This window comes from Mustela lutreola, chromosome 4, assembly GCF_030435805.1.
Source record: "Mustela lutreola isolate mMusLut2 chromosome 4, mMusLut2.pri, whole genome shotgun sequence".
Taxonomy (NCBI): Eukaryota; Metazoa; Chordata; class Mammalia; order Carnivora; family Mustelidae; genus Mustela; species Mustela lutreola.
In genome coordinates, this window is record NC_081293.1 from 32,367,217 (window position 1) to 32,393,839 (window position 26,623).

At 48.0% G+C, this 26,623-nt stretch overlaps 1 protein-coding gene across 1 annotated transcript in view; it reads left to right on the plus strand.

Moving 5' to 3' along the window:
• Positions 1–26,623, plus strand: part of PDLIM1 (PDZ and LIM domain 1) — a 45,807-nt gene that overhangs the window by 11,600 nt on the left and 7,584 nt on the right. Inside the window, exons 2-5 of the mRNA XM_059169398.1 lie at positions 5,501–5,652; positions 7,723–7,807; positions 11,886–12,085; positions 26,240–26,391. Of these exons, the coding sequence (XP_059025381.1) occupies positions 5,501–5,652; positions 7,723–7,807; positions 11,886–12,085; positions 26,240–26,391 (589 nt within the window). The remainder of the gene's footprint in view (positions 1–5,500; positions 5,653–7,722; positions 7,808–11,885; positions 12,086–26,239; positions 26,392–26,623) is intronic.

Below are 26,623 nucleotides of genomic sequence, written 5' to 3' on the forward strand. Positions count from 1 at the left end.
GTAAATTGAAGAAAATGGGAGAGCTGCATCATCGTCCTGTTCTGCACCATTTAGAAGTGAAATCAAACCCCGCAGAAACCTTCTTGTGCTCTCAGGAGTCTGGCAGCAAGGCTGCAAAGCTGCATTAGGATCTTGCAGGATAGGGTGGTTTTACCCGCTGGCCTCTGAGCAAAGTATGTGCCCTGGGAGAGCCAGAGGGCGAGAGAGACGTGTGTGAATGGTGCAGAAAATGGCAGGTTGTTCATTACTGGAGATCGTTGCATGTAACTCATTTGTTCTCAGGTAGCAAGAGCTGTGTTATGTGGTCTCTGGGGAAGAAAGCTGGAAGTGGGTTTTTGAGGTCGTCCATTGAGCTAATGGATTGTTTCTTTGGAGGAGCGTACAGGATTTCTTTTTCATATATTGAAGCTGACTCCGTTGTGAGCTGGGTCTAATGGAATTTGATGATCGGGAGGAAATGAGCAGAGACAGTGCGGGATACTGGGTTGCGTGGATGGGCTCCGGAGCCCACCAGCTGTGTGGCCTCCTGCAAACGGTTTTGACCCCTGCTCCTTCACTCCCTCATTTGTAACGATGCATGTCATCTCTTGCCTTGCATGAGGACAGGGAAGGGAAGCCTTGCCAAATACTTACACTGTGCCGGCCCTTTAGAGGAGCGTAGTAACTGGTGGCTGTGGTGACGAAGATGATTATGGCGAACAGTGTGTCATGGGGATTGGAGGCCCCGTTCAGGATGGGGACGAACCTGTGTTGGAGAAACAGGGGTCTTCTCCCTGAGGCCCCTTCCAGGGCGGTTTTCTGATCTGGGTTTTTTTTTTTTTTTTTTTTTTTTTTTAACAGGGCGGGGTCGCTGGGTCTTGCCCAGTGCAGAGCAGTTGAGATGATTGTCCTGTGGGGGAGAGAGCCACTCGGCAGGTGGCAGGGCTGGTGATAGAGTTCCTTGGGCTGTAGGCCACAGTGGAGGAGGCCCCCGGGGGTTGCCTTAGATCTGAATTTCTCTTTGGCTCTCGCAGTTAGGTTGGGAGCATCTGCTTGTGGCCTCTTGGTAACCAGCAAGGGAATGGGATTTGGAATGAGCGGGTATGGTTTCAAGTTCAGCCTCTAGCCTTTAGCTGTGAGACCTTGAATCCGTCACAGCTTCTCTGAATCTCAGTTTCCTCATCTGTGAAATGTATGTTGCTGGTGAGGTCGTCAAATGGGAGATGCTATGGGAAAGGGCTTTAGTCTTATTTAAATTCTCCCCACTCCCCCCCCCGCAAAAGTATATGCCTCAGAGAATGTGAACGTAATCTGTTTCTGTGTGATTCTATCCGAGTCCCAGCTGACCGTGTTGTTTTGTACCCTTCTGAGACTTCCTTCGGCTTCCCATCCGTTTGGCTTAAAAAAAAAAAAAAAATCAGACCAGAAAATGGGATGGCCAGGCCTCAGTTACGTAGGCTTGGGACTCTTAAGGCTGGTTCTAGCTTGTCCAGGACATGCCAGGATGTGCTTAACAGAAATGCCTCTCCCACAAGACCGTTTGAACCAATGCTGGAAATTCCAAAGTTCTTAGCAGCAGAGCATATGAAAGGAGAAGAAACTTCTGTTTCTTTTTTCTCAAGCTTTTCCCTCCGCACTCCACCCTTGTCTCATCATTTTAGTTTTGTGGGTGGTCACGTTCCAGGGTAGTGATGGTAGAAATGATCATTTGATTCCTTTTGAAATCATCATTTCTGAACGGGTATAAGGAAGCAACGTGATTATGTATTTCACAACGCTAGATATTTCAGACTTGGTCATTCGTTGGACAAATATTTACTGAGCACCTACTATGTGCCTGGCACTGGGGATACCGCAGTGCAAAGGGCAGACACAATCCTGTTTAGTGGGCTCTCAGACAGTAAATAAATAAGCCCACAAAATAGATTAATAGACCTAATGTGACAAGTGTCATGAGGAAGAACAGTGTGTTAAAAGGAAGGCAGGGGTCTACCTTAGACTGGCGGTCAGGGAAGGCCTCTCTGAGAGTGGTCATTTAAGTGTGACCTGAAGGAAGAGACAGAGTTAATCAGAGCAGAAGTTACAGGAGGTGCTAAGGCCCTGTGGTGGGAAAGAACCAAGGAAGGCCCTGGAGCTAGAGCTCAGCTGGGGTTGGGGGTGCAGGGGGAGGGTGGTGGCCTGACGAGGGTGAGGAAGGAAACACAGTCTTTCTGGGCCTTGTTCGTGATTTTGGATTTTACCCTAAGGGGACTCTTTAAGGCTATTAGATTTCACACTAAAAGCTTTAACACTGTTAGATTCCGTGATAGATTGGTTCCATCAGGCTGCCCTCTCTGGAGATAGAATTTACCAACAGAATTATTGCCAATCCCAAATAGAGTAATGCTTAGGGTCTTTTTTTTTCTTTCCTTTTTTTTTTTTTTTTTTTTTTTTTTTTTAAGTAAAGCTCTATGCCAAACACAGGGCTTGAACTCACGACTCCGAGATCAGGAGTTGCATGGCTACCAACTGACCTAGCCAGGCACCCCACTTAGAACCTTATTTATTTATTTATATTTTTATTTTTTAAAGACTTTATTTGTTTGAGAGAGAATGAGAGAGGGAGAATGCACAGAGGGAGAAAGAGGCAGAGGGAGAAGCAGACTTCCCGCTGAGCGGGGAATCTGATGCCGGACTCGATCCCAGCACCCTGAGATCATGACCTGAGCTGAAGGCAGATACTTAACGACTGAGCCACCCAGGCACCCCTACTTAGGACCATTTTTAAAACAAGGGGTGTATATGGTTCTTTAGGACAAAGTGAAATATACATGAAGTCCTACCAGATCAGTCTTCCGCAGGAAAGGCGCAGAAGATGGATTTGTTTTCATTGCATGTACAGGTTCACCCAAGGACTGACTCCGCCCTGCAAACTGAGAGGAGAACAGCCTGCCCTTGCCTGGATAACGGGTCTTTTCCCAGTGGCTGGATGAGAAGAAGGTCTGAGCCTTGGATCAGGGCTCTTGCTTTTTATTTATTCATTTATTGTGTGTATGTGTATGTGTGTGTATTTTTTTTTAAAGATTTTATTTATTTGACAGAGATCACAAGTAGGCAGAGAGGCACACAGAGAGAGAGAGCGGGGAAGCAGGCTCTGCTGAGCAGAGAGCCCGATGTGGGGTTCGATCCCAGGACCCTGAGATCATAACCTGAGCCAAAGGCAGAGGCCTTAACCCACTGAGCCACCCAGGGGCCTGTGTGTGTGTATTTTAAGGTTTTATTTATTTGACAGTACAAGTTGGGGAGCAGCAGAGGAAGAGAGAGAAGCAAGCTTCCCACTGAGCAGGGAGTCTGATGCCAGGCTCCATCCCAGGACCCTGGCATCATGACCTGAGCTGAAGGCAGCCACTTAACCAACTGAGCCACTCAGGCACCCCTTTGAAGATTTTAAGGAATCTCTACACCCCATTTGGGGCTTGAACTCACAACCCCGAGACCACACAACCCCAAGATCAGGAGTCTCGTGCTGCACCAGCTGAGCCAGCCAGGCGCCCCAGGGGCTTTTGCAAAGACAGATCTCTGGTAAACAAATGATGGGAAAGCCAGAAAGGAAGGTTAAGAGGTCAGGATCTCTGCACTGGCTTCCACTTCCTGCTACATTCCAGAAGAGTTTGCCTGATAAAGTCCTAGCACATCTGAGCCAGAAGGGACCCAAAGGATCAAGCCATCCACCACTTGCTTTATGGGGTCACGGAGGTGATGAGGGGGTGGACCATGACAGCAGCCTCATACTGGCCATCTCAGAAGGGGCCAGACACTGGGGATACCACAGTGCAAAGGGCAGACAGATTTTCAGATTGCTGAGGGCTGATTAGAAAGCGTGGCTGCTGAAAACGGCATGAGATATGGAGGCTGAGGGCATAAACCTTGTGTTCTATCTAGCCTGGTGCCTCAAGGGGCTCCTGACCCCTGGTTCAGCTTTGTGGAGACCCCAGATGTTCACAGAATCTCCCCTGGTTGGTTCCAAGGGACGGGGGGGCGGGTCAAGATCCTGTGAGCACTGGGAGTCTGTGTCACCTGATTCTGCTCCTGGGGGGCGCCTTGCAGTCCCATCAGGGAAGGTCTTTGAATATAAAAGTCACGGACCAACACTGGGACGATAGTAGTGTTTTTGGTATTGCTTGGTTTAGAAAATACCTAGTAGCAAAAAATTACTGTGTAGTTATTACGGCTACGGAATGTGTTTTTGCTTTATTCATTGCAACAGCCTCTGTCGTTTGCTTGAAAAATAGCTGTACGTCTGCGAGTGGAACATGGTATTTTTCCCGTGTGCATGTAAGGCCCAGCAGACAGATGGATTTGACAGCCCACTGCAGTAATTGACTGGCTTTCTTCAAGCATTGGTGGCTCATAAATTCGGAACCGCTAATTCAGAAGATTCGACCTGCAGGAAACAAGCCACCTATGGGGGATGATCCTAACCATAGTCAACTTCCTCAGATGGGAGGAGATGGACCCATGTGAGCCACACTACTGTATTGTAAAATATTCTTTACTGCCTTTTTTTTTTTTTTAAAGTAGGCTCTCTGCCCAGTGTGGAGCCCAACACGGGGCTTGAACTCATGACCTTGACATCAAGACCTGAGCTGAAATCAGGAGTCAGATACTCAGCTGACTGAGCCACCCAAGTGCCCCTTTATTCCTTTGTTTAATTACAAGAGTAATTCAAGATCATTGTAAAAAACGGAAACATTATGGAAATGTATAACTGTGAACAGTTTTATGTGCAGTGTTCCAATTTTTTTCTGTGCTTAAATAATAAGATTTTTATAGAAATAGGCTGTTGCTGTATGTAATGTTCTCCACATGTGTGTGTTTTTAATGTACTTGGTAATTTATTTTAAGGAAGCAATAAGGTTCTGTGGGAAGAACATTGGGTCTGGCTTCAGGGTTGTGTTCTGGCTCCGGAAATATCCTAGTTGGATTGCTGGTAATGTAGTGATACACCAGTTGGGGGATCCCAGGTAAATCGCAGATCTTCTTCAGCCTCAGTGTCCTGGTCTCTAAAATAGAGACTGACTGATATGTGTCCTTTCTTTTTTTTTTTTTTTTTTTTTTTAATTTTTTTTTAGATTTTATTTATTTATTTGACAGAGAGAAATCACAAGTAGTCGAAGAGGCAGGCAGAGAGAGAGAGGGAAGTAGGCTCCCTGCTGAGCAGAGAGCCCGATGCGGGACTCGATCCCAGGACCCTGAGATCATGACCTGGGCAGAAAGCAGTGGCTTAACCCACTGAGCCACCCAGGCGCCCCTGATATGTGTCCTTTCTTAGAAGGACCTCATGACATGGTGTATAGGAAAGGACTCTGTGTGACCCATAATGTGTTATGGAGATAGTAAGGATTGTTGTTATTGAAACTTGTGATTTCCACCCTTTTTCCTCTTCAGATGCTCTGGTCCACATCAGTGACTACAGTGGTAACTTACTCAGTGACTTCCTTGGAGACAAAGGGTAACTGACCACTCTTCCTTTTATTTACAGGTCACTCCCGGAAGCAAGGCTGCGATAGCTAACTTATGCATCGGAGATGTGATCACAGCCATCGATGGGGAAAATACCAGCAGCATGACACACTTGGAAGCTCAGAACAAAATCAAGGGCTGCACAGACAACATGACTCTCACAGTCACCAGGTAAGGCCCATGGAAACACTCAGCCCTCTACGGGAGGCAGCGTGTGAGCAGGTCGGCCTCAGGCCCCAGCTCCGCGCCATGTGTGCTGCAGACAGGCCCAGGCTGGCAGGTCTATAGGATTGGGATTTCCCCAGGTTGTTCCTTTTTCTCTCGAATTTTCCTGGTGCTGTTCAGAGTGTGGGCGTCTTTCTCTAGGAGCTTTGCATTTTCACTTGCTCCAACATGACCAACCAAAACTTTGAGGAAGTAAAATCAGTGAAGTATTGTCAGGTAAAATGAAATGAAGGTTTCTTCCTGGAAACCACTGACAATGTACGAGGCTACCACTCGTGCCCCACCGCCGCACGCAGCGGGTAGGCCCCAGGAGGGCGAAATAGCACCTTATAAGAATGCTGCATGTGAGCTTAAGTGCACTACAGGAAGGGAGACCTCATGTTCTCCCAGGTTGCCGTGTGAGGAGAGGCCGCTGGGAGCTGTAACAGGGGTGGAATTTCCCATCCTGCTTCCGTTTAGTCTTGGGAGCGGCAGTACAAGGACGTGATTTTAGGAGAGCTTTGGTTTAACCTTTACGAGCTCCCTCCTTCCTGTTGGATCAAGTTCACATTCTTCAGGGCACCTGGATGGCTCCTAGGTTAAGTGTCTGCCTTCAGCTCAGGTCATGATCCCAGGGTCCTGGGTTGGAGCCCCGCGTCGGGCTCTCTGCTCAGTGGGGAGCCTGCTTCTCCCTCTCCCTCTGCCGTTCCCTCTGCTTGTGCTGTCCCTCTGTCAAATAAATAAAATCTTTTTTTTAAAAAGTTCACATTCTTCATTCTGATCTTCTGCTAACCTGCTGTTTAATGCCTTAACTTTAGCTTCCACTGCTCGTCATCATGAACCCTTTGCTCCAGTTCATACCTATGAACTAGATTTATTACTTTTTCTACCTTTGTGCTGTAGGACTGGTGAGAGGACCAAGTGTGGGGCAGGAGTTCCAAACATTGTGTATACTTCAGAGCCCTGGCCTCATAGGAGGTGCACCTTTGTTTTCAATTTTTTTCAAGTAGACTCTACACCCAACATGGGACTTGAACTCATGACCCTGAGATCAAGAGTCAACATGCTCTACCTACTGAGCCAGCCAGGCACCCCACACCATCTTTTTCTATCCCCTTAAAAGAACATTTGTCCCTCATTCTCATCTCCATTTCTATCTCAGTCCAAACCTTTTCTTTCTTTCTTTTTTTAATATTTATTTATTTATTTGACAGAGAGAGAGAGATCACAAGTAGGCAGAGAGGCAGGCAGAGAGAGGGGTGGGAAGCAGGCTCCCCGCTGAGCAGAGAGCCTGATGCGGGGCTCGATCCCAGGACCCTGAGATCACGACCTGAGCCAAAGGTAGAGGCTTTAACCCACTGAACCACCCACGCGCCCCTGTCCAAATCTTTTCAGAGACATTCATTCATTCATTCTTTCTTTCTTTTTTTTATTCATTTGCCAGTGAACTCATCAGGTATGTCCTGTGTCTCTCTGGCCCTGTGCTTAGCTCTCTGACCATGCAGGATTGGCATAAGCATTCTCTTGCTCTTGGAGAGGAACAAATTACACGAATGGAAGTGGGGACTAGGCTGAGGTTGTTTCTGTATGATCAGTACAGAGAAATCCTCTGCATCCTCAAGAAGGGAGGCAGCGCTTTTATTTGGGCCAACCGTGCTTCACGAATTACAAGTCGCTTACCTGGCCTGGCTCAAGAACACTAGGAGCAGGAGAGGAGAAGCTCGGTCTGTCCTGATGGAGGGCTTACAGCACGAGGCTTCTCAGGAGCGTGGGGAGGGGGAGGAGGCTGGTGTGCTGGGGGCCGTGACACAGTGAGAGAGGATGAGGCTGGAAGAGGTCTGAGCCACATGGGAAGCCCCTCGGGGGTGGAGTGTTGCCCCCATCAGACAAAACATCATCAGACTGGCAAACAGAGGGGAAGGCAGGTGGCAGAGCCCTTGTTCAGAGGCCAGAAGTCAGGCAAGAAGGGGCATTTTCTGGATTTTAGCATATATTATTTAGCATGAATGAAACAATAGTTTTGTCCATCTGTTGCAGATCAGAACAAAAGATCTGGTCCCCGCTGGTGACCGAGGAAGGGAAGCGTCATCCGTACAAGATGAATTTAGCCTCTGAACCCCAAGTAAGTACTCTGTCACCATGGCCGCTGCTGCTCCTGCCTTCTCTGCCTTCGACACGGCTTCTTCGCACACCCCCGTTTCTCTGGCCCTGGAGGCCTGGGCCGAGGCCAGGAGAGCCCGCCACTGACACCGCGGGGACCTGGCTCCTGTTCGCTTCTTCCCGTAAGAGAGTTCCCAGAGGACAGAGCTGGAAAGCCCCAGGGCCGGGACATGGGGGGGGGGGGCATAGGAAGTGATCCAGGAAGCGGGAGGACGCCTTCCTGCACAGAATAGGATGATGGTTAGGACCATGGTGACATCCAGGAGCTGGCTCAGCTCACCACACATTTCAGATCCAGTCAAACCAGGGAGAGAACAGGTGTTAGGTCATGAGGCCTGGAGCTGGGAGGCGAGAGTGTGCTGGTTACCCCGCCTCCCCTCCCTGGACCCCACTCTCTGGTCTCCATGAGCCTTCTGGTGGGACTCCCTCATCTCTGTAGAAGGGAGGCTTCTGGTGAGACCCTCAAGTCACAAAATAAAGTGGCAGTGCAGACTGAGACTGTGCCGGGCGGACAGTGTCCAGTCTGCCAGCCAAACTGTCTGAGGACAGGAGACTCTCTGAAGACCCCGTATTTGTAAAGAAGTCCCTTGGTAGTTAGATTAAAAGTGATTTTCTTTCTTCCTTAATTGCCTGTCCTCTAAAGTTATCGACTACGGATGGATGCTCTTTTGAAATAAGGGGAAAAAACTTTAGCCTGTTTAGAACACTTTTGTGAAATTCCTTGTGCATGGCCTGCTCTTTTTTACAAAGTATGTGTCTTGTATACATTAATGAACTGTTATTAATAAGTTAATAAATAGGGGGCCTGACTGAGTCAGTGGGCCACACAACTCTTGTCGGGGTTATGAGTTCAAGCCCCATGTGGGGGTATAGAAGTTACTTAAAAATTTAAAAAATCTTAAAAAAAAAAAAGTTAATTGATAATGGCTTTTGAAAACTTCTCTTAGACTGGTTTGTGATTGTTATATATTTGACGCCAACTGAAGATTTGAACTTCAACTTTTTTGCTAAATTTGGGACATGACTGACTTCTTATGGTGAATCAAGATAAAATAAAAAGGTAACACGTAGATAGCTATACTTTATACATGAGAGAAACTTCTGTGAAAATGAACTTATAAAAAAAAAAGAGGAAAAAAGAACACTCATGAAGTGTGTTGTGTGGATAAATTGAGTGGTTGTTTACAAGTCATATTTTCTCAAAGGTATCCATGAAAATCTCTGAGATACAGTTCCATAACATTTTTTCATTAACAGAATAAAAATCACACTCAGAAATCCTAAGAGTTGCATTATGGACCATTTTGCATCTGGCATTTCAAAACAGGCATGAACATGTTATTCTGTAGAGCTCCTGTAAGGAAAGCTGGTTGAGAATGGCACTCAGTAAACCAGTGGTTATGCAAACCAATTCCATTTTTCGTAATTTTTTAAAAGTTTATTTATTTATTTATTTATTAAGTAAGCTCTACACCCAGCATGGGGCTCGAACTCCTAACCCCAAGATCAGGAGTCACAGGCTCTTCCGACTAAGGCAGCCAGGTGCCCCATGCAAACTAATTTTAAACATGCCACCGTTAACTCCAACTTCTTGAGAAATTCTTAGCCACTTGGCTGAATTTACTATAAATGTTAAGTTTCAATGTGTTAAGCTTTCATATATTTTACAATACCTAAGGAGTGATTTTGTTTTGATTTGGTCTCCCTAAAATCTTACTTTCACACAAATAAAGTAATACTTAACGTTTCACTTACATGTTTTTCTGTCTTGAGTTTTCATTGTAAACCTATAATCTGGTCCCTCTGTTAATATTTTGAAGGCGGTTCTCTTCCTTAAAAAAAGAATTTCAAAAAATTCTTTACAAATATTTTAACATCCGACTTGAGTGTATTTTTTTGATTCCAGTAATTCTTTGCTCCTGTGGAAAAATTTCCCATTCTCCTTTTTCCAAAACCTTCCACTTCCAGTCATTCTAAAATAAAGGAATGAGTAAGAGCAGAGTTCATCTATAATTAAAAGATCTGTTAGTTCATGTAATGCCAACCACCACCCCAGCTTATCTGAGGTCAGAGTAGTTACACACCTAGTTTATATTTCCTCATTATTGAGTTTCCTTGGAGACTGATAAATACAAAGCCCAAACAATTACATCATCCCTTCCAAAAGGCAGGCCCTGAATTAACTGCCTGACTTCTGGAAAGACCAGTATTCACATGGGGTTAGAGATACTCCTTTTATGTACAAAACAGATACATTCTCAGCAGATTCTCTATAAAGAGAAAAATCAGAATTTCCAACCGGAATAATTTTCTCCTGTCTTCCATTCTCCCTGGAACTGTGTTTCTGGGGAGGGAGAATGGGCGGGACCCTGGTTGGACATCTGTTTGCCTGTCACTGTGGTTGCCACACTCACATGTCACACCAGGTCCGTGTGAGAGAAGGCTCTGTCGACTCCACTGTAAAGATGAGAAGTGGGCTCCGAGAGCTCCAACTAGCCCAGGGCCAAACAGGAAGTGACGGGAAAATTGAGCCAAGACAGAAAACTAGGAATCTTCGTTGGTGCTCGGCATCCTGTGTTGCTCTGAGGAATTGCTGAGGAGAGGGCAGGCTGTGCCCCAGTCCCAGGCCGCCACCACCGATTTGCAGATGCCCTGCTGCAAGTGACTGTGTAGTGTTCCTCCCCGGAGTTGTACCATAAAATTTACTTAACCGTGCTTTGGTTGCTGATAAGGTTATTTTCTTAACTGATGGTACTTCCTCTTTTTGGGGTGTGATCTACGTGTACTTTGCTTTTGTCCAATGTGGACAAAGTGGACTCACTGTAATTTCTACTTTAAAACCTCACCAGTTCCAGCTTGTTAAAAAGGAAGACTGTCTGAATAGTGAGAAAGAAATCTGTCATAAAAATATTTCCTTGACTTTTCTTTAGATCAATACAAGGTGAATGAAGCTGTTACTTTTCATTGTCATGTTTTCTAAGAAAACATGAAAGACTTGAAGTTTGGGTGAAAAAGAGCGGGGCGGGGGTTGGGGAGGAAGAACAAGAAGTTTCCCCCAAAAGAACTCTTACGGGGCCAGTTGTTCTGGGCCTGGGTATGAAGAAAGAGGCCAGGGTTCAGGAAAGTCCTGTGTTGGGGAACACAGAAAATAGGGTGCAGGTCGAGTGTAGTCGCCGTGCTGTGGGCCAGGTCCAGAATGTTTGTGCAGAAAGCACCTTTCTAATTGTGTTGTCGGGAAAAGCCATGATTTTTAAGAAAGGAATGTTCGTTTAAAAAGTGTCAGGCTGGTGGGCGTGGAGGTGGGGGTGTGTTTGTAAAGAAGCTCTGAGCTGTTATCCCTGTAGGAATTATCCAGGCTCCAGTGGTTGCGCAGGGAGGGGGTGCGGGGGGCGCTGTCTCACGTTACAGAAGGAGGGACTCCTGGGCACGCCCCTCTAGCAGGTAGCTCCCAGCCTTCCTGTTTGGTGAGCCTTGGCCTCCTGCAAGAAACTGCAGATCCCCTGCTCCCTTTACCCCTTCCTGCCCGAGCACTGGGCCACCCTGGCCTCCTCAGCAGTGCTTTGCCCGGTGGCCCCACAGCTTCTTATCCTGCTAGTGTAACTCCCTGGATCCTAGGGGATTTGTCTCCACCTTTTATCATTCCTGCTGCACACAGACCGAGTGGCTTGTGTTCTCCTCCTCCTTGTACCTTAATCCCTCTGGAATGTGCCCTGCAAGGGTGTATCAGCCCCAGCTTGGATCTTGGCGGTCCAAGGCATGTAGGGGTGTTGTGCCCAGGGGCGCCCAGCAGCAGATCAGGCCTGACTGGGCCTCAGGGAAGAATGAGAAAACGTTGCTGGCGTGCGAAGGCGCACCCTCACCCATCTTAAGGCTTCCCTGCTCATTGCCTGTGTGTCTACTGGGCGTGTCGGGGCCCTTCCGATGAAGGTTGGTGTGGACCCAGGGCCTCCGGAGTTTCCTTTCTGGAGCTCAGCCTGCACTGCCCCTCGAGTGGTATGCACTGAGCGCCCCCTGATTTCTGCTCTGAACTCTGCTGACAGGAGGTACTGCACATAGGGAGTGCCCACAACCGGAGTGCCATGCCCTTCACTGCCTCACCGGCCTCCAGCTCTGCTCCCAGGGTCATCACAAACCAGTACAACAACCCGGCTGGCCTCTATTCCTCTGAAAACATAACCAACTTCAACAATGCCTTGGAGTCCAAGACAGCAGCGGGCGGGCAGGAGACGAACGGGAGAGCGTAAGTAGCCTTTGAATTCCCCCTACAGGCCGGTCCTGGAAAAGGCCCTTCCCAGCAGGACCAAGTTCATGGTCCACAGCAGGTGGAGGGAGCTGGAGCCTCCTCCAGCCCAGAGAGAAAAACGTCTACCCTAGCACTGTGCTTTCTGCCTTCATTTTCCTTATCTCTAGAAAGGGGCAAATACCACCTGCCTTGTAGGGTTGTTGGCCCATAAGAAGTAATGTGTAAAATGCCTAGAACTCCACCTGGCACAAACGAATCAGTTATTCCCTGAGACGTATTTCCTTCTTTCCTGGATTTCTCTGGTCATCCTCATCTTCTCAGTGGTCACCTTCCTTCTCTGGCAGCCTAGAGATTTCTGAGGCATTCTTTTGTATAGTTTGGGGCTCTTCCTGGTGTTCACCATCTGACCTGAGCAAGGGACGTGGACTTCATGATGAGTTTTTGTGAACGAGTGTTTGCTGTTCTTCCCCCAGAGTGTGAACAATAGAAGAGAAGTTTGTGAGGAGATGTTTGTGGGGCAGAGGCGGGGTGAGGGGGCTGTAGGCAGACAGGGTAGAGAGGCCTAAGGAAGCATCTTTCTCAGGGCTAGGGAGGCCTGTCCCCTCCTGTCACCAGCCATTTGGCCGCAGTTGCCTCTAAGTCTTTATCTGAAGTATCGTCTGGCTTCTTAGCAGAGGAGGCCCAGTGTCTGCTCTGTCCCAGATTTGTTGGTTGGTTGGTTTTTTTTTTTTTTTTTTTTTTTTTAAGTGGGCTTTGCGCCCAGCATGGAGCCCAATGCGGGGCTTGAACCATAACCTTGAGTCCAGACCTGAGCTGAGATCGAATGCTTAACCGACTGAGCCACCCGGGGGGCCCCATCCCAGACTCTTCAAAGATGAATCCAGAAACACTGGGGCTAACACAGCCCACAGCAAAGGAACTAGGTTTGAGAAAGGAGAACAGGAAGTGGGACCAGTTCCCTGGGATGAAAAATGGGGGACTAGGTCGTGCGTTGCCCCATCACATGCCCAAAGGTGGGTGGGAAGATCATGAGAGAGCTCAGAGTGCAGACAAGGGGGAGCAGAGTGGCCTGTGGGCAGCTGCACAGCCACAGGCCCAGAGTGGCTCCGGCAGCCCTGCTGATTCGTTAATTTTAGTTGGTTAATTTCACTGATATGGAAACCAGAAAGCCTTTTTTAAAAACCTGAAACCTGGTTTTTAAACGTTGGTGAGAGTCACATTGGTTGGACACTACCAGATGGTCCGAATCTTGTCTGATCTCTGAGCATCTTTCCACTTGGAATCCTCAGTGCTTGGTTTGCGCCAAAGCCTGTTTGCTGTTCAGTTTCTTACTTGAACAAGAACCGGGTCAGCTCTTCCAGTGAATAAATTGCACACCCGTTGCTTCAGACGCAGGTTGGGAGAGGTTAAGGCACAGGAGGTTCCAGACAACTTAAATGAGTGGAAAGTGCTGTCCTTCCCAAGGGTTCCTTCACCAGACCATGCTGATAGCTGTTGCCCTCTCCCCGGAAAAGGGAGATGGACGTTATTGGACACCCACTATATGCAGGTCCCTGGGCCCAGCTGAAAGGCTCCGCAATTTCCTTTAAGTTCCTTAGAGTCTAGAAGGAGAGACGTTTTGCTGAGTGACTTTGGCTTTGTTACAAGATGTTCAAGGTCACTGATATTTATTGTAGTAACCGAGACAAGGTGACTACTCGTGCTGCTGCTTCCCCAGATTATGTTTCCTGCAGGGGCTGAGTGGCTTGGGATGATGATACCCTTCCAGGTGACTGCAGGGGCTTGTGGGGGAACCTGAGAAAGCATATCGTGCTGGGCCCCCTGGGCTTTCCACGGACAGCCCCGTGGGGAGCCGAGCGGCCAAATGCCAAGGGCCATGATTCCTGTTCTTTGCTTCTTTCGTGATGGGGGAGGCTGAGAACATGACCCTCTTTTACTGTCCCCGAGTGGAATGTTCCATGATCTGGGTTTAATAACCCAGGAAATGACACATCCTTGATTGAAAGAACTGCTATGCATTGGGAGAAATATGTGCTGGGGGAGTATTTTTAGTCTGGCTTTGGTGGTTTTTCCTTCATTAATGTCTTTCTTTTCTTATGCTCCCCACCTTCTCCCCTCTTCCTGAAACAATTAAGTCTGAAACTGTTGGGACATGTGCAGGCCTTTCCTCCAGCCCCTGTCCCCTCCTGTCGCAGACCTTCTGGCTGTAGCCATGCTGAGTCTTCCTGCTCTCAGGGCCCTCCTTCCAGATTTTCTCAGCACAGACTCTGAGACCTCACCCCAGACTCTGAGGATAAATCCAGAAACAGCGGGAATAGCAGCAGCCCATGGCAGAGGCAGGGCCCAGAAGGGCTGTGCTGCCCGTCGTGAGGGTCGGCTTCCCTGCCCGCTTCAGAGAGGCTGCTTGTGCGTTCTCGGCAGAGACAGACTCTCCTGTGCGGCCGGCAGCCACGGGTAGCTGGCTTGCTCGGTCAGCAGAAGGCCCCAAGCGCTCACTCACCCGCCTTGTTAAGTCTGTAACATTCACCGAGGTTTGAGAATTGGCTCACTTCATACTTTGCATCTGAGGTCATCACTGATTCCCCGGGGCTCCCTCTTGAGTTTCTTTGTCCCAGACACTTCAAAGCAGCACAGTGTGTGTGTGTGCATGGCTCCCTGTCTCGTTGGGCGTCCCAGGGCCGCGTCCCCATGTGACCAGAATACAGACAGCATTGCTGTTTCCAGATTAAACTGGAATGGCAGGCAAGAGGGCACCATCTGCCGCCTGGCCTCCCAGGACACACACACAGCTGAATGGGACAGCCTTTGGGGTAGTTTCGCTTAACACTCATGTATGGAGTCCCTGTTGTGTACCACGTGGGTGGAGGAAATGTTGCCCCGTTCAGCTGAAAGCTTTCGCCTGCGCTCTGACCTCTTTCAGCCGACTTGAAGGGCTCTGGTCATTTTCTGGTGATTCAGGGCCTGGGTTTCCTTGTAGATGTGATGCCACTTTATACTTGCCTAAATGTACACATCTTGTGTCTAGAGGGCCCGTGAATCCCAGGTAGGCGTCTTATGTTGGGCAGACCATGTAGCTTCTGTGAGACTCAGCCTCCCCATCTCCAAGGCGCACGTCAGGCTTTCCGCCTCCCCAGCAGGTTATTTAGAAAACGCAGTGATGGTGTCGTGTGCGGGTCACACCTGGCACAGGTGCTCAGTGAATGCCAGTTGTCACTGATTTCACCTCCCAGTACCGGGGGCTCCAGAAGGGCAGAAGCATGTGGATAAGTGTTTTGGAGAAGATGTTGCTATGACTCCCAGTAGACCGCTTTCTTTCTAGCATCGTAGCTCAAGTCCAGCCAGCCAGTCCAGTTCGTCCGCTTTCTGATAGAGTGGCTGGGTTCCCTTACCCGACACAGCAGTCCAAAGACACTGGATGGGGTGCCTGGGTGGCTCAGTCGGTTGAGCATCTGCCTTCAGCTCAGGTCATGATCCCAGGGTCCTGGGATTGAGTTCTGCATCAGACTCCCATCTCAGCGGGGAGCCTGCTTCTCCCTCAGCCTCTGCCCCTTGCCCCCGACTCATGTTCTCTCTTGCTTGCTCTGCTTTCTCTCTCAGATAAATAAATAATCTTAAAACAACAACAACAAAAACAAAGACACCGGCTTTGCAGCTTGTGTTCTCAGGCAATCCCCACCCTCCCCCGTATACTCACAAGGTATATTTCTAAGCAGGTGCAGTGGAAATAAAGGGATGCATTGTTCTCTGTTCAAATGATGTCAGAGCTATTGTATTAACCTTGACTCATTCGGAGCTGGATCAGAAGAAAATCTCCATCATGGCGGTGGCTCTTAAACCCCTGGCTAAACTTGCCAGTGGCTCCCAGAAAACTGGCTCTGGAGTCTGGGCGTTCCTCCCTCCTCTCCTGATGGCCATAATTACTCCTCTGGTTTCTTATTACAAGTCCAGCATCTAGGCCTTTGAAGACTAAAACTCAGCGCCTTCTGGCTAGGCTCCCTTTCCCAAAAGGATTATCTAGGGTTTCTCAGAACTGCATGTTTTGGTGAACGACAGGGTAACCAAGTTGAGGCACCTCAGACATGAAGAGTTTTTCTGAGTCAGCCTGCCTGCTTCAGCCCCACTGACAGAACCACCAAGTACTAAAATCTCTGCTTTTTTCCAGTTGGCACTTAACCTTTCCTTGTGTGAAGAAAGATTTCTTAAGCTTAATTAAACTCTTTATTTTAAAGTAAATGTAGATTCACATGCAGTCAGAGAAAATAATGGAGAGAGGTTCCCTATAGCCTTTACCCAGTTCCCTTCAGTGGTGGTACCACCTTGAAAACTATAGCACAGTATCAAAAAAACAATGTTGCCATCGGTATGGCCAAGACAGACAAGATTTCCATCCCTACAAGGGTAGCCACACCCCCTTACCCCGCCACCCACCCTCCCCCTCACTGTACCCCTCGTAACCCCCTGCAGCCACTCATCTGCTATCCATTTCTATACTTCTGTTACTTCAAGAATGTTCTATTAATGGAATCATACAAGAGGCAATTTTCTAGAATTGGCTTTTTTTTACTCAGCATAATTCACTGGAAATCTGTTTGATGTATTCAGGTCATCTTATGTACCAGTAGTTCCCTTTTTTCCTGTTCTAAGGATTTTTTTTTTCACTGTGGTAAAAAATATTTAATGTAAAATAGACCATCTTAACCATTTTTAAGTGTATAGGACTGGTAACTATATGTGGGTCATTGTGCAACAGATCTCTAGGACTTTTTTCATCTTGTGAAACTGAAATTCTGTATACACTGAACAGCCCCCTTTCCCCCTTCTGCACTGGGCAGAGGGAGAGGGAGAGGTTTTTTTGTTTTTGTTTTTTTAAAGATTTTTATTTATTTATTTGACAGAGCAATCACAAGTAGGCAGAGAGGGAGGCAGAGAGGCAGGCAGAGAGAGAGGAGGAAGCAGGCTCCCTGCTGAGCAGAGAGCCCGATGTGCAGCTCAATCCCAGGACCCTGGGATCATGACCCGAGCTAAAGGTAGAGGCTTTAACCCACTGAGCCACCCAGGTGCTCCCTGGAGAGAGAGTCTTAACCAGGCTCCCTACCCAGGGAGGAGCCAGACATGGGCTCGATCCTACAACCCTGAGATCATGACCTGAGCTGAAACCAAGGGTCTGATGCTTAACTGAACGAGCCACCCAGGTGCCCCTCGCACTCGGTTTCTCAGAGTGACTGCTTGAGGAACCTCACATAAGTAGAATCATGTGGTACTGGCCATATTGTGACTGGTTTATTCCACTTAGCATAATGTCATCAAGGTTCATCCATGTTGCAGCATGTGATAAGATTTTTTTTTTAAGGCTCATCAATCCTCCATCTTCTAGTACCACATTCGCTTTATCCATTCATCTGTCAGCAGATGTTCAGACCGCTCCCACCCCTCAGCGATTGTGACTAATACTACAGTGAACATGAGTGTGCAGATATATTTTTGAGGTCCTGATTTTTTTAAAAAGATTTTTTTTTTAAATTAATTTGACAGACAGAGATCACAAGTAGGCAGAGAGGCAGACAGAGAGAGAGGAAGGGAAGCAGGCTTCCTGCCAAGCAGAGAGCCCGATGCGATGCGGGGCCTGATCCCAGGACCCTGGGATCATGACCTGAGCCGAAGGCAGAGGCTTTAACCCACTGAGCCACCCAGGCGCCCCGAGATCCTGATTTTAATTCTTATGGCTAGATACCCCAAAATGGGATTGTTGGATCATATAGTAATTTTATTTTTTATCTTTTGAAGAATGTTCCTAGCGTTTTCTGTAATGCTGTACTATTTTACGTTCCCACCAACAGTGTATCCTGCAGCATGTGGAACCCTACACGGGGCTCAATTCCACAACCTTGAGATCATGACTGAGTGGAAATCAAGAGTCAGACGCCCAAACAACTGAACCATGCAGGTGCCCTGGTGTCAATTCTGCTTTCATTGTTTGGTGGAATTCTCCAATGAAGCCATCTGGTCCTGGGTTTTTTGTTGTGGGGGACCTGATTACTGAGTCTATCTTGTCATTTATTATAGGTCTGCTCAGATTTTTTCCTTTCATGATTTCATTTTGGTAGGTTGGATGTTTCTAGGAATTTATCTGTTTCTTCTTGGTTATCCAGTTTGTGCATATTCATAATAATCTCTTTTGGCACTTCTTTTTTCTGTCAGATCCACTGTAATGTCTTCTTTCATTTCTGTTTTTTATTATTTGGATCTTCCCTTTTTCTGAGTCTAGCTAAAAGTTTGTCAGTTTTGTTGATCTTTTTAAAAACAGCACACTCAATAATTTTGATGATGGTTTTCTGTTGTTTTTCTCTTCTCTGTTTTGTTTGATTCTGCTCTAACCTTTATTATTTTCTTCCTTTTGCCAACTTTGGGTTTACTTCTTCTTTTTCTTGTCCCTTGAGATGTAAAGTTTGCTTACTTGTGAGATTTCGCTTCTTTTTTAATGAGGTGTTTACTGCTATGAAGTCCCCTCTTAGCTTTTACCACATCCTGTAAATTTTAGTATGTTGTTATTTTATTTTTATTTGTCCCAAAATATTTTCTAATTTCTCTTGTGATTTTTTTCTTTGTCCCATTGGTTGTTCAGGAGTGTATTGTTTAAGTTCCAATTTTTTTTTTTTTAATTTTCCAGTTTTCCTTCTGCTGTTGAGAACTTCATTCTATTAGTGTCAGAAAAGATACTTAGTGATTGCAGTCTTCCTAAATTTAAGATTATTTTGTGGCCCAACATGATGTGTCTTGGAGAATATCCCCTGTGCACTTGAGAAGAATGTGTATCTCCTGTTGTTGGGTGTAGTGTTCTGTATGTCTGTTGGGTTCAATTGGTCTGCATGTGGTTCAGTACCCGTGTTTCCTTATTGATCTTCTGTCTAGTTGTTCTTTCCTGATTTGCCTTTATTCGGTGGTGTGGATGGTACAGTTTGTTTAGCCATTCACCCATTGAAGCACATCTGGGTTGTTTCTTGTTTACAGCTCTTACAAATCAAGCTGCTATAGACGTTTATGAACAGGTGTTTGTGCAACCATAAATTTTTATCTCTTTGGGTTAAATGCCCAGGTACTTAGTTACATGTTTAAATTTGTGAAACTGCAAAACTGTTCTGCAGACTGTACCATTTTACATTCCTCCCCATGGTGTGTGAATAATCAAGTTTTTCCATATCCTTTCTAGCACTTGGTGCCGTCACTATTTTTTACTTGCGCCATTCTCATAGAGGTAATATCGTATGGTGGTTTTGATTTGCACTTCCCTCATGGGTGAAGATGGCAAACATCTTTTCATGTGCTTCTTTGCCATCAGCATCTCCTCTAGTCCTTCTCTGGAGATCCGGTTTCAGATCCGCCAGCTTCTCAGCCTCCACTGCTTTTCCAGAAGCTGCCACACTGCAGGGCTGAGGGACGGTACACCTGATGGGACCACAGCACAAACGTCAGATGCTGGCGCACTGTCCCCGCGCAGAGGGATGGGTTTGTGCACAAGCGCGGCGTCCTCTGTGGGTAACAGAGCTCTGGGCCACCCAGCCCGCTGGGCCGCCTTCCGGGTCTAAGGGCGCAGGCGGTGGCTCCCGGCAAGTGTGAGTGCTCTGTCTGCAGGGCTGAAGCCACTACTCCAAGTGCCAGTGAAGTGTGCCAGGGACATTTCCTCACTCACCGCCCACCCACCCACCCACCCACGTGTCATTTGTTCCCATTCCCTTTTAAAAAGAAAACAGGTATAGCAGGGTAATAGCAATCATAGTGGGGGATTCTCCCCGGGTTACCTCTCCCTCTCCTACTCCTCCTCTCTCATTCCTGGTCAGCCTCCTGGGGCACTTGGAGTACTCGGGTCCCCGCTGGAAGCTGAGTCAGCTGTGTCGATGAAAGCTTCAAGAGTGAAAACGCTTTGCTGCTGCCAGGGAAGGTCAAGATGGATGCGGAGAGACTTCTCCACAGGTCACTCGTGCTGGCTGCCTGGGGGCAGGGGAAGCCGGCCACCAGCCCTGTCCATGGCTGCTGGCTGGTCCCTGCCTTTGTCTCCTTCCCCGCCCTGCCCCCCACAGGGGCCTCGGGGCGCCTCCCATCCCCTAGGCAGGAGATGGGCCCCCTTGAAGAGTAGTCTTCCCAAAGGTAGGAGTAGAGTCCGGTTTCCCTGCTCTGGCTCTGAGACACCTGCGGCTGCTCCTGACTGCTGGACAGGGGTGAGAGGTCTGCCTACCCACATGGCTTCCACTGCCACCACTGGAGGAGAGTGATGGCCTTGTTATGGCTGAGTGGTGGTCAGGGACCTCACTTCCCACCAGGCTTTTTTTGTCCCAAGCTGAGACTTGGGCTTCCAACTGGGCCTTCTGTGATGCTACCCCGCAGTGTCCTCTTGGTGCCTCGTCACAGCCTGGTGAGGGCAGAAGGCTGGACTTCCCACCGGGAAGTCTTTTCTTCTGGCATTTGCAGGCAGGAAAAACGTTCTTGCTTCCAAGTGCTGTGTCAGGCTGGCTCCCCTTGCTCGGTGCTTTGGTGGGAGAGGGAGCAGATCCTCGGGGCTTTTGTCTGTACTCCCTGCCCTTCTGGGTCGTTGCCGCCTCAGCAACTCGTCTGGGATCTGTGAGGCCAGAAGAAAACTCAGGGAACTCACCACAGCGTTCTTCCTCGAGCCCCAGTTCCCCTCTCTGGTGTGCCTCCTGCTTCCTCCCCAGTCTCATGGTCCTTGTATATGTGATGTCCAGGGATTTTAGTTACACTTAGTGGGTGGAATAGGAAGAAATATGGCTACTTCATCTTCTTTTTTATTCCCCCCCTAATTTTTAATTTTTAAAAATTTTTAAAAAAGATTTTATTTATTTGCTAGAGAGCATGCGCAAGCAGGGTGAAGGGCAGAGGGAGAGGGAGAAGCAGACTCCCCACTGAGCAGGGAGCCCAATGCTGGCTCTATCCCAGGACCCTGGGATCATGACCTAAGCCGAAGGCAGTTGCTTAAGTGACTGAGCCATGCAGGTGCCCTGAGTTTTTGTTTTTGTTTTTGTTTTTTTAAGATTTTATTTATTTGACAGAGGGAGAGAGCCTGCACAAGCATGAGCTGGTGGAGGGGCAGAGGGAGCAGGATGAACAGACTCCCTGATGAGCAGGGAGCCCATCACGGGGCTCGATCTCAGGAACTTGGAATCATGACCTGAGCTGAAGGCAGGCACCTAACTGACTGAGCCCCCCAGGCGCCCCTGGGAGAAAGATTTTTGTGAAGAGAATATCTTCCGCCTGCCTGGATGCTTCTTATAATTCAAGTACTGCCTTTTTTGGTCCCAGACTTTGTCCCAAAACAGGCAGTTTTAGGAAGGAACCAAAGTTGACACACTATGTGGGAAGACATGCCATTAAGGTTGTATCAGCAGTGGGGACTTTTTCTTGCGGCCTCCTTGTTTTTGTTGGGCTCTGTATACAGATTCTCAGGTTGCCACACAGGTGCTGGCTCAAGTTTAAAAAAAAAAAAAAAATTGAAGACCCCCTTATGTCCCCGCTCTAGCCACCTCCTTATTTCGGTGGAATAGACTTTCATTCCAGGGCTGCTGTGTTGATTCTTGGCCCAGAGTCAGGAGTCTGCTGTTCTCTGTCCTTTTTGACCTGACCTTCACCTCAGCTGCTCTTTTGGCTGGAACAGTCCTGGGGGGATCACAGGGCCAGCAGGCTCAGCCTCTGGAATCTTGCTCTGTGAGACAAGCTGACTGGAAATTTCTTCTCATTCCAAGGACCCACTGACATCCTTGAACACCTGGCTCTCACCAGGCGGGTGGGGAGGTGGGTGGTGGGTGGGGGCGGCAGGCCCTGGGGCCTGGGCCTATAAGAGAGGGAGAAAATATGGAACATTTAAGTAACATGTTAACAAAACAGGAAACATTTCAGCACCAAGTGTGACTCTGAGACAATTAAGAACTAGGAAACAAAGAATATAAAGTCTAGATAGCCCAAAGGAATTGTTTTTTTTTTTTTTTTTTTAAGGAGTTGAATTTGATTAAAAACTTGTATTTTGTTACTAAATGGTAAAGACTGGGTTCAGAAGAATGTGGTAACTTTCAGCACCCCCTCCCTACTTTTTTCCCTGGTGACTCAGTCATGTCCATTGTATTTTTGAAATCTTATCACTATAGAATTCTTTATTCCGTAGTTACTATAAATGAAAAATGAGAATGCTTTTTTTTTTGCTTCTTTTTTTCCCCCCTCCATTTCTTATGCACTATTTTTGTCCTAGAAGTACTTTTTTAACATATTCAGGATATTATTTTTGTTGTTTTTTTTTTTAATAAGGTATTGATTTTTTTTTTTTTTTAATTCCAGGATAGTTAAGTGTCTTCTTCATTTCCATCACCTGTTTCCCCCATCCTCTCACAACCCCCGCCACCCTGGTACCCCCCTGCCCCACCTCCCTCTGGTAACCATCAGTTTGTTCTTTCTATAGTTAAGAGTTTTTGGTTTATCTTTTTTATTCTTTGCTGATGATACTGTTTTTGAATTAGATGTATCAATCCTTGAAATAAGGAATGAATATTGAATGGGTTTTACAAGTTGTCAAGTGGGAGAACAATGTAATCATTATTTGAGAATAAATAGTGTAAGGGCCTGCTTAGCCAGAGCGAGCCATTTTGTTGTTTATGCAGTAAACTTAGATTGACCCTGCCCCCCCCAGAGGAACTTACTTAGAACAAGTCTGGGAAACCAGAAAAATATGACTGACCAGCCCCTGATAACAGAGCCCATATACCAGGACGTGTCAGGTCAGGGGGAGGTAACAGAGACCAGAATACAAGGATCAGTCAAGCCAGGTGGAGACATCCAGTCAGGAAAGCACCTCCCTAACCACCCAAGTACGTGGGCCCTGCCTTTTGGGCGCCAATTCTGACCAGAGTGATAGGCTAGTTCAAATAACTGCTATAGGGTGAATTATAATTTGATTGGCCACCTGTGTGTGGCCAGGCTCAACCACATGGCCTTTGCTCTATAAAAGTTAGTCTGTGAGGCTGGGAGTGGTTGCCTCTTTGCAAGAGGCGGCCCTGGCCGGTTGGTTTGATTCTTGATGCTTGGCACGAAATAAAGCTTTGCTTGACCTTCGCTTTATATCAGTCTTGTTCCTTTGACCATGGACCCAACGAATAGTAAATTGTTTTCCTTTTTTTTTTTTTTTAATCACAGAAATACTTTACAAGAGTATGTGGAAGAGTATGTGATGACCTTGTGGTTTGAGCTTTGTCATTTTTAGCGTTCCCTTGGTGGCCGCCAGACATAACAACATATACCAAAGAAGGGGAAGAATTCTACCAAGAACATTCCATGGTCTGATCTTGATTTTAAAATAGTTCTGAGTGTAATAAGAAAAAAGATTTATCAGAAATAATGTAATGTATTTACATAGGGCAAGCTCAGAACTCAAGACTCACAGAGAGTCAGGTATACAACTCAGCAGGGCTGAACAGGTGAGCCAAGGGGAAGAAATAGCCCTTGAGGAAGACCACTCCTCAAGGGGCCCCATCTGTCTGGGGGATGGGAGGCTCCCCCAGGCCCCTGTGGGGGGCAGTGCGGGGAAGGAGACAAAGACAGGGACCAGCCAGCAGCCATGGACAGGGCTTCCCCTGCCCCCAGGCAGCCAGCACGAGTGACCTGTGGAGAAGTCTCTCCGCATCCATCTTGACCTTCCCTGGCAGCAGCAAAGCGTTTTCACTCTTGGAGCTTTCATACACACGGCTGACTCTGCTTCCAGTGGGGGAGTCAGTACCCCAAGTGCCCCAGGAGGCTGACCGGAAATGAGAGAGGAGGAGTAGGAGAGGGAGAGATAACCCGGGGAGAATCCCCCACTATGATTGCTATTACCCCGCTATACCTTTTTTCTTTTTAAAAGGGAATAGGAACAAATGACATGTGGGTGGGTGGGTGGGTGGGCGGTGAGTGAGGAAATGTCCCTGGCACACTTCACTGGCACTTGGAGTAGTGGCTTCAGCCCTGCAAACAGGTGTACCGTCCCTCTGCCCTGCAGTGTGGCAGCTTCTGGAAAAGCAGTGGAGGCTGAGAAGCTGGCGGATCTAAAACCGGATCTCCAGAGAAGGACTAGAGGAGATGCTGATGGCAAAGAAGCACATGAAAAGATGTTTGCCATCTTCACCCACGAGGGAAGTGCAAATCAAAACCACCATACGATATTACCTCTATGAGAATGGCGCAAGTAAAAAATAGTGACGGCACCAAGTGCTAGAAAGGATATGGAAAAACTTGATTATTCACACACCGTGGGGAGGAATGTAAAATGGTACAGACTGCAGAACAGTTTTGCAGTTTTCATAAATTTAAACATGTAAGTAAGTACCTGGGCATTTATCCCAAAGAGATAAAAATTCATGGTTGCACAAACACCTGTTCATAAACGTTTACAGCAGCTTGATTTGTCAGAGCTGAAAAGCACCAGAGACTGAGAACCTGGGGGGCTCTGGGCCTGGGAGGCTGAGCTGCCGTTTCCCTGGCACACCCCTGGGAGGTCCTGCTGCCTTCTAGGGTCCCCTATGACCCCATAGGAGCAGGGAGAGCATGTCACAAATTGATCTCTTTGGCAATTTCCTTTCACCCCCGTCATTCCTGCTGAGCCCAGACCCTGTACCAGGCTCTGGGAATGTGCTGGTGAATAAGACAGACCAAGACTTTGTCCTCCAGGGGCTCATTGTTTAGGGGGAGACGGACAGTGAGGAAACAGACAGATGGACATAGAGTCCATGGGATGAGGGTGAGACCCAATAGGGCCTGTGGGGCCTCTCTGAGGAGGGACATCTGAGCAAAAATGGAGAGGAAGGGGTGATGGGAGTGCAGCCCCCGTGGGGCAATCTGGAGAGAGATCCTTCCAGGCACTGGGAACAGAAAGTGCAGAGGTTCTGAGGCTGCTGCATTCTGGAAGCAGCACGGAGGCCGGTGTGACAAGAGCCTCGTGAGCAGAGGCTGACCGGCCATGTGTTTGGAAAGGGAGACAGAGCTGCGTTCTTCAGGGCCTTTCTATGTTTTGTCATGAATATTTACTCCAAAGGAGATGAACTTGATTAAACTAGTATTTTGTTATTAAAACTGTAAATATTTGGCTGAAGTCCTATGAGAACACTTGGAGTCATGTCACAACACTGTGTGATTCTTGTATTTAGTAGGTCACTGTGGCCTCTGTTTGGAAATGAGACTGTCCTGGGCTTGCAAATGGCAGCACAGGGACAAACGACAAAGGTGGCCCGTTGTGTGGGTCAGCCGTGGCGGCCTGGACACATGGTCGGGGGAGGGGTGGTGCTGAAAAGGGGGTGCAGGACAGACCTTGCAAACAGAACTGACTGGAGTCTCCTTCCATTTTACCCCTTCCCAGACCAGGCAGCAGAGGCTCCTGGAAAAGCGGCCCTGGTGGAACACGGCCGCAGCTCAGCCTGTCCTGTCTTTTCCCATCCTTGGGGACTGAGCTCAGGTCTCAACATCCCCTTTGCCTCCGATGGTGCGTTACCGTCTCCACGGTGCTTGGGGCTTTCCCCCTCACCCCCAGCGCTGTGATCTGGGCAAGGCAGAGCTGGCCATCCGACTGGTCATTGAGAAGCCCAGGGCATTTGGCCCTGGGGGCTGCGAGAGGTTCTGGAGACAGACCCTCGCTGATACCACTTGGAAAGACGTCGATAGCATCAGGAAGGAAGAACGCTGCTTTCCGCCCCATGAGAAGTGTGCGTGCGGCCCGTCCCGAGGGGACCCAGCCAAGCCTTTAGTGGTCAGGTTGTGGTCCACATCTCTCCTCTTCTAAATTGTCTTTTGACATAATATTGTTTATGTAATTAAGGAAGAAGCACAGCATTCCCATTCCATGGGATTAGGCCAAAAAGTAATCACATTACTGAAACTGTTTGGGAAATAGCCTCTTCCTGCATTGAAGTAGCAGCCAGCCCCGACAACGGCGCCTCGTAACCCCGGCTGGAGGCTCATGGCTGACTTCAGAGTAGGCTCCGACCAGCAGGGTCGTTCCTAGCCACCCCCTGATTCAGGGGTGTCTTCACTTTGAAGGGGGTTCCTGGTGAATTTTTTTTTTTTTTTTTTTTTTTTTTTTTTTGCCTCCTAACTTCTGACGTCTCCTAATGAATTTCCAAACATTCTTTACAGCTTAGACCATTCTCAGCTTCCAAGCGGACTCGTCATCGACAAAGAATCTGAAGTTTACAAGATGCTTCAAGAGAAACAGGAGCTAAATGAGCCCCCCAAGCAGTCCACTTCATTCCTGGTTTTGCAGGAAATCCTAGAGTCTGAGGAGAAAGGTAATCTACCCTGCGAGGCGGCGTGCGGTCGGAGGCTCTTGGGTCGCAGGGTCTGGGTCGGGGTCGGTCGTGGCTGAAACAAAGGTGAGTATAGCCCTGAGCGGGCGGAAGAAGCGGTGGGAAGCCGGGCTTCGAAACCACTGAAAGCTCAGAGACAGAGGATGAGCGAGCTCCCAGCCACACCTGCCCAGCTGTTTCCTGTCACATGGGCTTTAGGCTGCAGGCGTCAGGG